The following is a 15,984-nucleotide window of genomic DNA, read 5'->3' as shown; positions in this document are numbered from 1 at the left end:
AGATGGGCAGAATATTATATGCTGAATTTTGGGTTTGTTTGCTATACCAAAGTTGGGTTTTGCTTCTTAAACCTGTTACTCCTCAGTGATCAAAGATTCGTTGGACTTATTGAGGCAATTAATTTTACAGGCATTGGCTTCAAAAGTTATCCAATAGGCACCCTGTTTTCAATTTTGCATCAAAAGCACAGCTGCCTGGCCTGTACCTGCAACAAGCTAGTAACAACAAAATACATAATCAAAGTGAAGCCAAAGATCAGACAGCCGGATCTGACTTTCAGATGGAGTCACACAGCTGTGCATTTTTCCTTAAAGAATTAACAGGGCTGACTCAGGCCTCTCGATAGACTAGAAGGCAAGTCTATGGGATTCTCAAGGAGTCTCACAGCACCCCTGGCTGTGCAGTACTTTAGCAGGGCTAGAGCTATGATGTACATAACAGAAAAAGCAGACCAACACAAACACATAATTCCCTCAGATAACACAGGTGACCAACATGAACACCCAACTAGGGGTGAGGTCAGTTTTTGGTTTGTTTTGCATTAAAAACCTGCCAGATTTGCAATCCCCCCCCAAACCCCCCCTCCCCCCGCAAAGTGAAATAAATTTGTACTCTTCCAAATTTCGGAATCAAGTTCTCTGAGCAAATAACACGTACGGAATGTGTATTCTAGAGAAAAGTGTACATTAAAATGAATATACTAATTAAAATTATATTAGGGGGAATAGCCTATAATACTGTGCATATCAGGCAAAATTGCAAAATTAGGATGTGTACAGAATTTGTATGTTAGGAGAAATGCACACTAAAATGCTTCTCATGAGGACTTTTAAAATAATGCACACTGATGTGGAAATGTGTAAAACTCATATCTTTAGGCTCCAGGAAAAAATATTCCTCTTCTCCCAGGCCTTTGGTTAATTAAATTATCTAAGGCCTTTTAAATTACGTGTTGAGAGTTTCTTGTTTTTCTTTGTTGCTATGGTATATTTTGTGTTTTTATATTGTAAACCTCCCTGTGATCCTCGAATAAAGGGAGATATAAAAATTTTAACAACAATAATAAACTGAACTAGAAGCTAGAAAAATAAACATAGAGAATACAAATTGACAGCTTTGTCCATTCCAACACCCAACACAATCCTTCTTTGCTGCACTTACTGGTTCAAATGGCAGGACCATTTCATCTTTAATGCCATACTTTGCTCGAAGTGCCTATGAAGAAATTGAAAACAAATATGAAAATCAAATCTACAAAAACCTGACAAACAGGTCTTTGCCCTTACTGCAATAATTTGATTAATGAATTGAACTTCTGATCAACTAAAAAAAGTGCATTGATTAACTAGAAAGCACATTACTTTTAATACAAGCAATTTAAAAAATTGCAGCTGCCAAGCACCATTTTAAAAACAGGCATTTCCTCTCACACACACAGAGGAAAAAACACCTATTTTAGTATAATGTCTGCCCCAAAACAAGCATGCATTATAAAGGAGCATATGCTTTTGTGCCTCCAAATAATTATTTTTACTGTCATGCAGATGTATGAGAAATTAACTGATTGATCTTTTCATTAAAGAAATCTTAATTGATGCATTGTACAGCTTTTATGAAGAGCCCGATTTTGTCCATTTTCATTGCCTTCTGATACCCTACACCAGCCTTCTCTTTCCAGTTATTGTTAGATTCCAACTCTCATTGACTCCAGATAGCATAATCAGAGTTGTACTCTAACAGCTCTTGGAGAGCACCAGGTTGCAGAAAGCTATCCTACCCAAATACATCTATTGTGTTTGCAAGAAATAGCTTGTGCTATCGCCTGTAGAAACTGTGGCCATCAGTTGCCAGCAAGTTGAGGTTTTCCTAGGCTTAAGCGGCTCACCTGTTTTTTCTTTAAGTCTCTCAGGGCTGCAATGTCATCTGGGGAATCGGACGGGACACTTGTGACAACTCCAGTGCCTTAGAAGCAGGAAACACATATTATCCCATTTGCATTTTTATGGCAAAATTCACACTAAAAATGCAAAGTTAATTGCAAATATTTCCAAAAGGTTTCTATGTGCATGTACCTCGCATAAACAAATACGTAAATCCACTTAATGCTAATTAAAAATTAGCCACATCCTTTGACTAGAGCAGCAAGGGTGGGATTATTCACATATTTCAGTCATATGGTTGAGTTAGCTTTTTAAAAGCAACTACAGCTCTTGCTTTAAGTTTACTTGGTGTTTTCTGGCAGAATAAGTGGGCCAGCCTACAGCAGGTTAATTGTCTCTTCCACTCCCCAAGGCAGGAACCACGTGATATGAATTTCATCGCTTCCTCCACTCATTCTTCCTTTTGTTAGTTATGTCTCCCTTGTTTACCTGTAGCCTTTAAAGTTACTTCTTTCTCTTTACTTTTTTTAATAAGTAATTTTCTCTGCAAGATACTATCTTTTCTCTAATGGGCTCTGTCATGGAAGTAAACTAATGGGAGAGGGAGGAGGAGTGGAGAAATTTACAAAATTATTGTTGCATGGTTCATGCCTGGGTGAGTTGAAGAGCACAATCAACCTACCACAGGTTTCTCACATTCTTCCAGGAACAAGCGTGGTTAACATTAGCTACAGTTTGTTTGAAACAATCTGACTTGAAAATAAACTGCAGTTAATGTCAACAACACAGTGCTGGTTTGCACAAAACACTAAACCACAGTTAAGCAAAACTGAAAGCAAAAACTTCTGAACTCCCTTTTGCAGAAGTGTAGAAGGATGGGAAGGGAGGAGCATGTGAACCAGAAACCTGCCAGTCTGGTACGCATCACGCTAAGTGTTCGTTTAGTGCAGATGGAGAATTTCATTTGGTCTGCATTTTTCAGCAACCTAACCTAATTTGCACCTCCCAAACCCTTCAATTTCACACCTCTCCAGTTTTTGTGATAAAGTTCACAGATTTAAAAAGCATTACAATGAATTTGAAATTTTCATATTTTAGGATAGACTACATTTAGAAATGTGTATGAAATACATATTTAAATGTGTATCTTGTTATTAAACATGTGTTTAAATATGAATTTTCATACTGATTTTTTAAAAAAAGAATTAATGCAGAAATGGGATAGCATGGGCTTACACCAAGAGAAAATAATTATATCTGCACATAATCTGTAACTGATGCAGAAGGTGGTACAGCAACCTTACCTTTATCTTCTTTAATAGTCAACATAGGGAGAGTGTAGATAACTTTATAGGATGTTAGAGGGGCAGAGAGGGCAGCTCCAAGGATCTCCTACTCGGAAAAAAATATTTTTAAAGATGAGGCGACTCCCACATTATGGCCATAGGATCACTTACAGATGAAACACCCCAGTGCCTTCATTTTACACAGAGTTTCTCTGAAACCAAGTCACAATATTTTACTTTTTGTGCTTACAGAAAAGGTCAAATTCAACATAGAAATGCTTGGTAAGGCACGGAAACCAGACCACAACAGCTGAGTAAGGCATTAAGTAGCAGATTTCTGTTATATATGTATGCATACAAAACATACATTTTTGCAGTGCTATGCTTTTGTATGAGAATTTGCCATTTAGCACGGTATCCTTTTAACCACATAAATGCTGGTTCTGAAGATGACTCCACTTTTATTTTCAAGATTATGTGGAGATTCCAACAACATCTGGAGGGCTTGCTTAGCCATTTCTGCACTAGTGGAATCTGCAAGTTCCAAGTTAAACATTTCTCAAAGTTTGCCTGCCCGTATAGGGGCACATCCTCTGTCTCATGAATCACACTAACAATAGATGACACTATTGCTCACCTCTCCCATCAGCTCCTTCACGACAGGAACTACACCATTAGTTTTTGTAAAGCCCTGGTAGGACATATTCCTGGCAGCTCTCTGTGTGCAAATAAAAATATCCCCATTCAGGGTCTCAAAGCCAATATACTTCATATCAGGGCGAACCCAGCAATTAGTCTGCCCGAACATGGTCTCCGGTCTCAGAGTTGCAGCTACTAGGAAGATATTCTTTCCTTTAAGGCCACTGTGAAAAGAAAGGAGAAGTTGTCTAGAAAAGTATTTGAGAATATGACAATTCCCAAGGAAGTCCCCCAGGGGAAAACGTGTGAGGAGTTAAAACTATTAGGTAGTATTAGAAATTCTACCCCTTTATTTCTGACCGTTTCTATATAATAAATGTAATCTATGAGATCCCTAATCAAATTAACCTCGCAATGCAAAAAAGACTTATTAGCCAAGATGCGGATAATTACCTTAGCTTTACAGGATAAGGTTCAACCACCTTCATTTTGATTAGTGTGTATTCTTGAGGTCCAACACCCTAAGAGACAATACATGAGCAATAATGAGCACGCCACTTCCACTATTCAGTCTGATCAGATGCCCAGAGGCAAACTAGAATGGACTGCATGTCAGCCACTATCCCTATTTATTGACAGCAGTTAAGATAACCGATGATGTATCCTTTCTAAGATAAAACTTTCAGAAAGCTAAAATAAATAAGTGGGGATTGTGTGGAAAAATCTAACATAAAAATGCAAGCTTCCAGTTAAACAAATGCACTGGTCAAGATCTAAATAGATTGGCCAGTGGAATTTCTTATTTTTGTCCTTTTTCGCTCTCAATAAAAAACTTATTCCTGCTTCCATATCAAACTATTTCTACAAGACTTCTGTGCAGAATTTACCTAAACCCCTTTAGGTTTTCATTTAGATATTTAAAGTAATTGAGGATTCAAATAGACTGTAAATGCTTTATTTTCTTCAGTCCAAATGCAGTATATCATTAGCAGTCAAATGAATCAAACATCCTTTGTTACCTCCCCAGTTTGCCTGTCGTGATCCATGCATGGTTGTCCATCTTTTGGAGAATAAATGGTGTATCTAAAAGACAAATTAAATACATTATTTAGATAAGTGCAAGAGAGATTGAACAGGAAATCCTTTGTGTTTAGGTCACAATGCCAGCTTAAAATGAAATTCAGATGCTCTCAATGGTTTCCTCATAGCTGAATAATTTCAAGGAGAAAGCTACTATCTAGAAAGGACTGAAGAGGGCACTGATTCTTGTTTTCTATTTCGCTTTCACTTCCCACAGAAGATCCTCAATCTAAGTCAAAATACTTGGCTAACATAGGCTCTCTTTATTACTTTACTGAAATAGAATGCCATCTATCTAGTCAGTATAGAAGCAGGTGTGTATATCGCATGACCCCTCTGGTTCTCGTGGTGCAAAACAACAGCACCTGTACCAATATAATTAATGATCTACTCATTTACAAAATGCAGGATAATAATTTGCAATTTTGACAATTGCTTCTATTAATTTGATCATTTATTTTACTTCATTTGAAAAGGAAACTATTGATCATGTCAATAATTCTCATTTCATAACTGGGATAATTCAGTCAAAGTTTAAAGGTGCACATGTACTCTCCAACATTTGACAGAATTATCCACAAGCACTCACACCAAAGAAGCTATTGGCTATTGGACTAGTGAGCTCAGAAAGCCTATAATCAAAGAATTCCCCAGGCCAAGTTTATGAAATGGTACACATTGCTAAGCAAGAGGATACGTCAATCAATTCAAGTTTTATAGAACGAATATATTAAAGGACTATCTTACCGTTTCCCAAATTTAACTTTATTTCTTTCCCTCAGAGTTAGAAATTGCCATCGTACAAAAGAATCGTAATAGGGGTTGACATCAGTGGTGACAAAGGAACGTCTCCAGTCTACCTAGAAGTTCATAAAAATGAGGAGTTGCATGATGTTCCAAAAGTTTATATGGAAACTCTGCGTCACCATCAAGAGTTCTCACAAATTGTGAAACTAATTCCAAGAGGACTTTAGAACCGCATCGCCTCCGTTCCATGTGGCGTGACAAGATGAATATAAAAGCTAGGGGACTTTCAAAAACAAAAAGTCATATGCCATGGACATTAGTTGTTCAAAACAGAAAAAGCAAACGTTTCCAACTTCAGAATTCCTGCAACAATAACTGCTGATGTAACTCAATCTTTCAAAGCTATTTCCCCTCTAAATAAGAACAACCAAAACATTTGCTATAAGTAGGCAGATGTTTATGAAACACTGTTACATCTGAGGTCAAACTTTGTGACTCAACATTTTATTTCTAAAAGATCTACAGCATAACATCACAGGGTCACTCAGAGGAAATAAATTAACCTAAGAGAAAGACTTTTAAAAAGTTATACTTTTAGAATAAACAAGTACCTTCAGTCCCATGCTCTTTAAATCTTGAATAGCCTGGGGTGGGAAATAATCAATCCAATGTTCAGCCTCTGAAAATTTCACTATTTCTTCATCAGAGAGACCTAAAGATTTCATGATCCCCCATTGATACTTTGAAGAGCCAGTCTTGGCAGCAGCCTTACTCTTCAAAGAAAATAAGAAAGCAAAGTAAATAGACTAAGTAAAGCAGACGAACTATGTCAGTTTTATTATATTCATAATTGTAGGATGAACACGTCCATTAAATTTTTGCACATTTATGGACGATATATGCAAGTCTACATTTGTACCCCTGAGACGCAAACAATCTTACAACAGCACCATAAAGCATTTATATTTTAAATTATACCTTTTTGCCTTTTGCCTTGTCTTTGATGACCACTTCTTCCCCCTTTGGCACTTCCTCTTCCTCCTCCTCTTCATCAGGGAATTCTGGTGGACAGCCATACAGCTCCATTTCTCTTTTCAACTTATCTGCACATGCCTATGGGAAAATCCGGAGTGACTCAGTTAGTATAGATGGATCAATGATTCAACTGTGCAAGGCTTGGGATAAAATACTATGGCAATTCCAAACTTGCTGCCAAAAAGAAAGGCCAGGTGTCAGAATGCTGATGAATATTTATTGGTGGTCCAATATGCTTATTTGCTTGTGCGGATTCCAGATATCTGTGCAAATATATAAAGCCCCAAAGGCAGACTTTTGGCTGAAACTCGCCAGGCTACCAATAAATATTCATTTAACAATAAATATTCATCAGCATCCTGGCACTTGGTCTCTCGTTTTGACGGTTCATTTTGTGGATGCTTCCTGGTGTTTTTTCCTCGGCAATTCCAAACCTGGCATCATATCTTCAATTGAAGTTGACAGCGTAGTAAGTGATCTGCCATGCCAGTCCCTCAAAGGGCTGGCTGGCTCACGTATGGTGTACAAAAATTTTAAAGAATGGGTCTCTTCATTTTAGCTTCAAAATGAAATGATGAAAAGAAATGCTCTGCATCAGCAATTAGAGCTGACTTACTAGAAGCCATAGAAATAAACAAGCTGTTACTCTACTACATTTTCTTCATAATACCAGAAACACGGGAGATACTAGGACATTATGGTCAGGGATCCAAAGGACCATGTAACTACTTTCATGTAACAGAGATTTGGAATGAGTGGCCAAACATCTGCTTGCTATTCCTAGCAAACTGTTTTTGAAGCAGAGGGGAAACAGAATATGACATGTTCGGGGGGGGGGGGGAGGGAGACAGAATTAAAAATCCCACTAGGGATGCCCAAACCCTTCAGCACACCTAACAGATCTGCAGGTCCTAAGAAAATTTTAAACCCATATATGGAAGCAACTGCTATGCCACTCACATGAGTACTGATTACTATGACAAAGAACTCATTCAAACAGCTATGCTAAACCAGAATTTTCACATCTTTTACCACAACACACCTATGTGCATGTTTTATACCTACTGATCTCCAAATCTAAAACATGTCACACACACCACTTCGTTTCTAAACCCAGAATCTGTGTACCCCTGCTACAAAATGGAATGGTTTTTAAAAAATATTTTATTTTTAGAAAAAGTCAGACAGCATAAGAGGAAGGAGAAAACAAAACCCTAATTTTACCTTAATGGGCATGCCTGTACAATGTAGTCCAAAAGGGAACAGGCAGCTTTTTCCTTTTAGTTTCTGGTACCCAATTGCAAACTGTGGGAAACAGGATCACAATGGCAATAATATAGCATATACAAAGAAAGCTTCTGAGTTTTATGAAAAATAAAGGGAGGGAGAGAGCATGCAGGACTGGAAAAATGGGTGGGATCGAACACAAATGGGTGGTTCAGAAGTATTAAGAAGTGCTTGCATTTAGTTGTAAACTTTGAAAATGCTTTTAAGACACACACTGTCATTCTGCTGTTTGTGGTACTACAACTGCCACAACACACAATTTGAAAGGAACAGAAAACAGCAAAGTTATTAATTCCCAGCTAAGTTACTGAGTTCATAGAAAGACTTCTGCTCATGCAATCGAATTTCCTCTCCCTCTCTTCCCTGCTCCACCCCAGAGCAAATCATTGCCTGAGCTCAATGACTTGGTTGGATACAGTTCAATGTCTTCACAACAGAGATTTTAGAGAGCTTCTACTCCCTAGAGCAAAGAAAAATTCTACAGTGATTTAAATTTTCTGTTTGTTCCATCTCAAAATCTCCACACAGGGAACAATACATTTTTTAAAGTTAATATAAAACAGTTATCTGACCAGGTTATGAGAAATGAAACTTTAACTGCTAAAACCTCCATTTACCCCCCAGTCAGGATAAGCACAAATAAAAACATCTTGCAAATATTTGAAAGCAGTGCTGTGTAAGCAGATCTCTGAAGAATGTCAACAGTGATATAAAACACTGAGGACGCCCCTCTATATACCAACACTTCTTGCTCTGAGACACAGATAAGAGTGAGTTTGCAAGAGTGAGTTTTCTAGGCCAGTCTAAAAGAGCCTTACCCAACCTGGTGTCCTCCAGATGTTTTGCACTCTTTTAACCTTCAGATTTAGCCAAATGGCCAATAGGCAGGGAGAATAGCAGGTGTGCTCCAACAGCATCTGCAGGTCATCAGGCTAGGAAAAGTTGGCCTACATTTAAATGGCTCAAGGACTGAACAAGAACACTTATTTTCCCTGGTGAGGCTTGTTGCTAACAAGGAAAATTTCTTACCTCACATTTGGATACAGAAAACGTGTGTCCTAGATGAAGCCGGCCATTCATGTATGGATACGGAAAGGTGGCAAAGTACTTGCCATTGCTGAATGGAGATTGCAAAACAAAAAAATGTGCATCAAATGATCTGCAGAAACTAAACTAAAAAATTACAATACTGCAATTCTATATTCCCTTATTCAGGGATATGTAATATAGAAGTGTTTAAGAAAGATATTGCATACAACCACATCAGTAAAGGGCAAATGCACTTGTGGCAAATGCACTGACTCAGTATGAACACTAAAATGTCATAAATTGGGTCTGCCGTCCAACTAAAGATTCAGTTTTAAACTACACTTCTAAACACACTCACCAGGGAATAAATCCTATTGCACTCAGCAGAACTTCTGAGTAGGAATGCATAGGATTGCACTGTCATCAATTAAATATGAGTTTTATTGAAATGAGTGATTAAATGTCCATCCAAGCAAATAAAAACTCCAGAGGAAGATGACAAAGATGTGTAGGATAGCAGGAATCATATTTGAAAAAGTCTTCCCTCTTATGTGATAGAAATGTTCTTTGAAGGTAATATCTAGTTGCTCAACCTATCACAAACCACTACTGCCACTTTCTTTAAATATGTTCTTCTGGTGGTCACCTAAAATCTTTTAAGTTGCATAGAAAAAAACCCTAACTCCTTCTGGGTACATAATCAATTAACAAAATTTAAAAAATATTTATGTCCTGCTTTTCAAACCATTTTTTCCATGTGACATGTTTAAAAAATAAAATAGAGCACTAAAAATTTCATTGCAGCATTAAAAACCAAAAGAAAAGTAGCATAAATCACAACAAAACTTTAGCCTTCCAAAGTAAAAATGTTTTGAGCATTTTATCGTTATAATGCTCACACATGCACATCAACAATCATAAAATTCCTCTCCAAATAACAGTTGAGGTTGAGGTGAACCCCATTAAACCAATTTCTGTCTTCTGCTCCTGTTCTTCACTATCTCCGCCTAGAGGGTCATCCACAGTTTCCCCACTTGTGGGATAATTAGAATTCTTTTTGTGTGCAGTTAACTGGAACCTAATTTATTCATGATCACCTTTGGTTACTGTCCAAATTAAAACTGACATGGAATGTTATAAAGAGGGTTGTATTCAGTAGTGACTTTGCACCAGCAAAAAGCACAGAGGCCATGTAATTTTTGCAAACACTCCGCTTCCCACTGCTATCCTCTGTGCTATATCGTATACTGTTCTGAAGGGTATTCCAATCCACAGGAGCAGCGTCTCAGGGGTGCCAGTCATTGCAATGGACAGGGGGTGCCGAAGAAGATTGGATGCACCGCTTTATATGCACTTTCCACCACTGTATACAACTCAGAAAGTGATTTAAAAGGAAAAGCTACCAGCTGAGCATCAAGTTTTAGTTTCTTTCATAAATGCACAACAATCTCCTTACACCTTCTTCCATTCAGTTAAAATTTAGTCTTACGTCATTCATGCTACAATCCCATGCATATTTATTCAGTTCACTGAATGCAAACTAAATGAGATGGTTTCCTACCCCCACCCACAACTCCCCCACACAACAGAATGGTCCCAATCGGGATGGGGGTGGTTGTGATGATAGACAGATAAATAGATAGATAGATAGATAGATAGATAGATGATAGATCATTCACAAAATTGCTATTTGCATGAATGGCATCTTCCCCAGTTTTTCCCTCACTGAGACTTCTGAATCGTGTTGATGCTGGAGACACACAATTTCTACAAAATACAGGTTAAACACTTCCTAAAGTAATATCAAAATTGTGGACAACATTTACTAATATACTAGAACTATACCAAGTCTATAGTGTTACAATAAAATTCTTTTATAGACTGCATAGCTCTTTAAGAACACAATGCAACTGTTGATACAAATGTACAAATAGCTCAAGTTTCCATGCTAGAGAAAAAAACTGACATACAAAAAACTGGTTGGAATCTCCTCAGTGGCTGTTCAGGTATTTTAATGGTGCTAATTGCCATAGCTATCCAAATGTGAACTCACAATGGCATGCAAAGTCAACGAAACAGGTACAACTGAGACTCAAGACACCGATCCCAATTCAGGCTCCTCAAAAGCCACAGTGAACCAAACCTTCAATATTCTGCACATTCCCCTCTCTAGAATAGAATCATAGAGTTGGAAGAGACCACAAGGGCCATCTAGTCCAACCCCCTGCCAAGCACTCCTGACATATGGTTGTCAAGCCTCTGCTTAAAGACCTCCAAAGAAGGAGACTCCACCACACTCCTTGGCGGCAAATTCCACTGTCGAACAGCTCTTACTGTCAGGAAGTTCTTCCTAATGTTTAGGTGGAATCTTTTTTCTTGTAGTTTGGATCCATTGCTCCGTGTCCGCTTCTCTGGAGCAGCAGAAAACAACCTTTCTCCCTCCTCTATGTGACATCCTTTTATATATTTGAACATGGCTATCATATCACCCCTTAACCTCCTCTTCTCCAGGCTAAACATGCCCAGCTCCCTTAGCTGTTCCTCATAAGGCATCGTTTCCAGGCCTTTGACCATTTTGGTTGCCCTCCTCTGGACACGTTCCAGTTTTTCAGTGTCCTTCTTGAACTGTGGTGCCCAGAACTGGACACAGTACTCCAGGTGAGGTCTGACCAGAGCAGAATACAGTGGCACTATTACTTCCGTTGATCTAGATGCTATACTCCTATTGATGCAGCCCAGAATTGCATTGGCTTTTTTAGCTGCCGCGTCACACTGTTGGCTCATGTCAAATTTGTGGTCAACCAAGACTCCTAGATCCTTTTCACATGTACTGCTCTCAAGCCAGGTGTATTTGTGCCTCTCATTTTTTTTGCCCAAGTGCAATACTTTACATTTCTCCCTGTTAAAATTCATCTTGCTTGTTTTGGCCCAGTTCTCTAATCTGTCAAGGTCATTTTGAAGTGTGATCCTGTCCTCTGGGGTGTTAGCCACCCCTCCCAGTTTGGTTTCATCTGCAAATTTGATCAGGATGCCCTTGACTCCATCATCCAAGTCGTTGATAAAGATGTTGAATAAGACGGGGCCCAAGACAGAACCCTGTGGCACCCCACTAGTCACTCTTCTCCAGGATGAAGAGGAACCATTGATGAGCACCCTTTGGGTTCGGTCAGTCAGCCAGTTACAAATCCACTGAGTGGTAGCATAGTCAAGACCGCATTTTACCAGTTTTTGTTTTTGTCTCTAGTTTTTGTCATAATTCTGGAAAGAGTATCCCTACCTTTTGTGGTTTGCAGCATCTGCTGCGTTAACCTCAAATGCTCCCTCATCATGCCATTTCTTTTGGATTTCCTTTTCAATTGCCTTCAAGAAGTCCACTTTAGCTGTCCCCTTCCGTTCCTTAAGGAAGAAGACAAATCTATTAGAGCAAGTGATTAGTTTAAAAGTCAATAAACGCCTACACAGAATCTCACTGGAATATTACAATCCGCAATGTACAGAACCTATCACACACCCTCCACAACATTAATCAAGTAAGATGTTTCCTATACATTGTTCAAGGTTACTGCATTAAAAAGAAGTTATGAGCATTTACAGGAAAATACTTTAAATTTCTATCCATGCTTCCATATGAGCTTAGATCCTAGTGTGTGTTTTTTGGAATTATCAATTCTGCAAGATGTCAAGTTCAGTTTGCCAGAAAACTCATTTATTAGTTGCTGCCATGCATTAAAAACTTTCATCTTGACATCTTTAATAAGCAAAATGTCTGGCATTATTATGTACATCACCTTGAGACATATGCAAAAGGAAAATAATAAATAACCACATTTTAAAATTTATTATTATCAGCAGTGTGCAATATGAGGCTCGCTTCAGAGTTTATTATGTGATCTTCAGAGTTTGATGCATTTCTGCATGCTCTGGACAGAAAAGGCACTGGACCACATTGAGGTACTGAGCTATCCCATTTCAGAGAAGTAAGGTAGGCGTTGCCCTTATCAAAACATTGTGCCTAGTTTAGAACTTTAACCCTACCTATCCCCTTAAACAATGCACTCGTGTCTACACGAGGAAATAAATGGGGAGAGTTAAGGACTCAGTTACAAGGATGACTAAACAAGGTGTCTCTCAAAAGTGTGACAAAATTTTAGAGCTTTCTTAGTCTGGTTAATTAGCCCGTAATTACATCACTGTCTCAAATATGGTTTGGAGTTGCTTTTAAATAAAAAAAGTATAACTGAAAAGGTTTTCTCTTGGAAAAAGATACAATTTAAGAATTAAAGTAATGCCCAGGCACAGAAAGTGTGAAAGCAAGTGACTTTTACGTTGCAGATACTTTTGCTTGAAGCTGTAGGAGAAAGAAATACACACACAGATAACATCTAATCACAAAATGCTCATCTGCATAAAACTACTTTGCAGCATATTAACTGACAGCACTGAAACTAAATTAATTTTAATCTGTCATACTCTAACTACATTTCATCAGCTGGATAGTCTTGGTGGCTTTAAATTGGAGACTGAGGTGCTCAAGCACAATCGGACAATTCTTCCTGACGAGTGGAGCATGAAAATTTTGAACCCAGCCTGTCATATTATTGGTTAGTGAGGCAAAGAGAAGTCGGACTAATGTTACCACAAACACATCAGATTTATTACATTTGAAGCAATTAGCACATTATATAGATGAACCAGAGGTAGAAAGCATTCAGAAGTGGTCATCGTCACTGCCATCACCACCACCCGCCTAGCATCCTCACTAATGCTTGATTTCTTACTGTGTTTTGATTTGTTGGAAACCACCCAGAGTGGCTGGGGTAACCCAGTCTGATGGGTGGCATATAAAAAATAAATTATTATCCTGAAAATATGATATGATCTCTACATGGACCATAATATGTGGGCAGATTCAGGCTGGAGAAGGCAGTTTTGCAGATCCTAAAGCATATGGGACTTTAAAAGCAATAACTTGCACTTTAAGTTGGGGGCCACAAACATACTAGAAGCCAATGTAGATGCAGCTAATATAGCAATACAAAAAGACCCAACTCACGTATTTCCATGATCATTGATCTAGTTTGAAAACAGGCATCTTACATTTAAAATGAAAGCTCCTTGACACAGACTCAAAACTTTTGATGCAACGTATTATACCTCAAAAATGAATTTATGATGTTCACTTTCAGCAGATCAGCCACATCAATAATGTAGAGGGGTTGTCCCACCCCAAAAGGCTCAAGACCACTGGCCTTTCTCAGGAAAGAAACTCTAATGTTGCTAATAAGATGCCAGTAAAGTAAGGCAAGAAGACACCATAAGGTATCTATAAAATACTGTACATAAGACTTAATACAAATTGTCCATCAACACAACCTTTAGACAAAGCTGTGGCAACAAATTTTGTCTGAAGACCCTAACAAGCATGCCATCTTTTGTTAAATGGATTACACACTTTCCCCATAAAGAGCAGAGCTCAGAGATGATGAAGGAAATGAACCAGGATGGGATTTTATATCTTTAACAGTTGCATAAAATATATAACTTCAATAAATACAGCTTTTATCATCTCTAAACGGCAAGCTGTATTTGCCATGGTTCTCTCATCTACTTTACTATTAAAGGCGTGAGGTTCAGCCACGAAACTATGCTGACCAGATACACAGGATACCATTCAGGAAGGAAAAGAAGTTTCCAGCATAAAATCTCAACCCTTCTCCACAGCACTACTGCTGAGGATTTTTAACAACGACTTTAGGATTCTTTTAAAATCGTGAGACCTTCTATAGTGCAGTATGTCCAACTATTCTAAACAATAAATAATGGAATACCTCAGGGTAAGAGGTAAAAGACACTTGAAGGGGAACTTTGCACATTAATATCTACTGCTTCTTGAATTTGAGTGAATCTAATGGAGCCCCCCGCATAACGGGAATACTAGACCCAATCACAACCCCGACAAATAAGCTATTTTCTATTATGTATCTTAAAATAAGCTAATGCGACTTGCTTGCTTGGCGTGAAACACGTTTAGCGATTTGACATGGAAATGCTATACAAGCCCCCTTTTAACTGACGGAGCTGTCACAGCAATAGGAAGCCCATAGGAAGGGAGGGGGGTCGGTGGCTGGTCGGCCTTCCTCCACTCCCTTCTGCTTGCAGGAGAGGGGTCCATTTTCTGGTCCAAGCCGGAAACCCCCCCCAAAACTACCCCCCCTCATCCGCGACCACCCAAAATCAACTGCCGTATTCACCGTCATCGCTCCCGAGCTTCTTCAGCCAACAGCTGTTCTCACGGCTCGAGCCTCCTCCACTCCACGCTGCCGGTTCCCCCACAATGCAACGCGAGCGCAGATGTCATCCGCTTCCTTCGCAAAGGCTGTCGGGAGCTGGAGTCCACACGCCGCGAAAGCAAACGTTGACAAGGCTGTAGAACTGCGACTCCCGAAAGGCATCGCGCTGGCCGGGTAGTTCTTCACGAGCCGGGCTTTCCTAGAACGGAATACTACGATTCCCCTAATGCACAGGGGCTGAGAACCGCACCAATGTCTAAAAACAGGGGTGTCCGAACCTCTAATTTTCTTGGTCCGATTCCGCAGGGGGAGGGCGCTAAAGCGGCCCTTTTCGTTGTTTCCTCCACCCTCCCGCTTTGTCCACGTGACTACGAAGAATTGACAGCTTGAGAATATCCTTTGGTTCCTCCTTCATGCTTATAAAGAGCCCATTAGGCTATGCGATAGTATTGCAGGAGTCCTGCCCTAAGAGCTTTAACAGGAGCAGAAACTATGTATGTATTTTGACTGAATAGTTTTCTGCATAGTTCTCTCATAAGCATTCAAAGTCTCTGAAAGTTGTAGAAAAACCTTAAAAAACGGGAAACCGCTTCTGCACCTTCAAAATCACATGCAGTCAGGGTGCAGAGGATGGAAGACACCCAAAACAATCTTTGTGTATGTTTTCAGATACGAATCCCACCAAATTCACTATGCCAACTACTTCCAAC

The 15,984-nt window shown here is 39.0% G+C and overlaps 1 protein-coding gene across 2 annotated transcripts in view; it reads right to left on the bottom strand.

Annotated features, from left to right (window-relative positions):
• The window catches only part of LARS1 (leucyl-tRNA synthetase 1), a 46,516-nt gene that overhangs the window by 27,666 nt on the left and 2,866 nt on the right, over positions 1-15,984 (bottom strand). The window contains exons 1-13 of one of the 2 annotated variants that reach the window (XM_083728222.1): positions 15,236-15,391; positions 12,262-12,380; positions 8,985-9,072; positions 7,893-7,973; positions 6,612-6,746; positions 6,245-6,406; positions 5,634-5,746; positions 4,826-4,889; positions 4,260-4,327; positions 3,805-4,030; positions 3,186-3,273; positions 1,887-1,963; positions 1,163-1,216 (exon numbers count right to left, since the gene is read on the bottom strand). In XM_083728222.1, coding sequence (XP_083584348.1) covers positions 1,163-1,216; positions 1,887-1,963; positions 3,186-3,273; positions 3,805-4,030; positions 4,260-4,327; positions 4,826-4,889; positions 5,634-5,746; positions 6,245-6,406; positions 6,612-6,746; positions 7,893-7,973; positions 8,985-9,072; positions 12,262-12,380; positions 15,236-15,241 — 1,281 coding nt within the window. In that variant the 5' untranslated portion in view covers positions 15,242-15,391. Of the gene's footprint in view, positions 1-1,162; positions 1,217-1,886; positions 1,964-3,185; positions 3,274-3,804; positions 4,031-4,259; positions 4,328-4,825; positions 4,890-5,633; positions 5,747-6,244; positions 6,407-6,611; positions 6,747-7,892; positions 7,974-8,984; positions 9,073-12,261; positions 12,381-15,235; positions 15,392-15,984 lie in introns of those variants that run through there. The other variant, XM_083728223.1, reaches the window with a different exon arrangement.

The sequence above is a fragment of the Podarcis gaigeae genome (assembly GCF_964106915.1).
Source record: "Podarcis gaigeae genome assembly, chromosome: 2".
Taxonomy (NCBI): Eukaryota; Metazoa; Chordata; class Lepidosauria; order Squamata; family Lacertidae; genus Podarcis; species Podarcis gaigeae.
The sequence above is the reverse complement of the archived record's forward strand: the minus strand, read 5'-3'. Positions and strand labels throughout refer to the sequence as shown.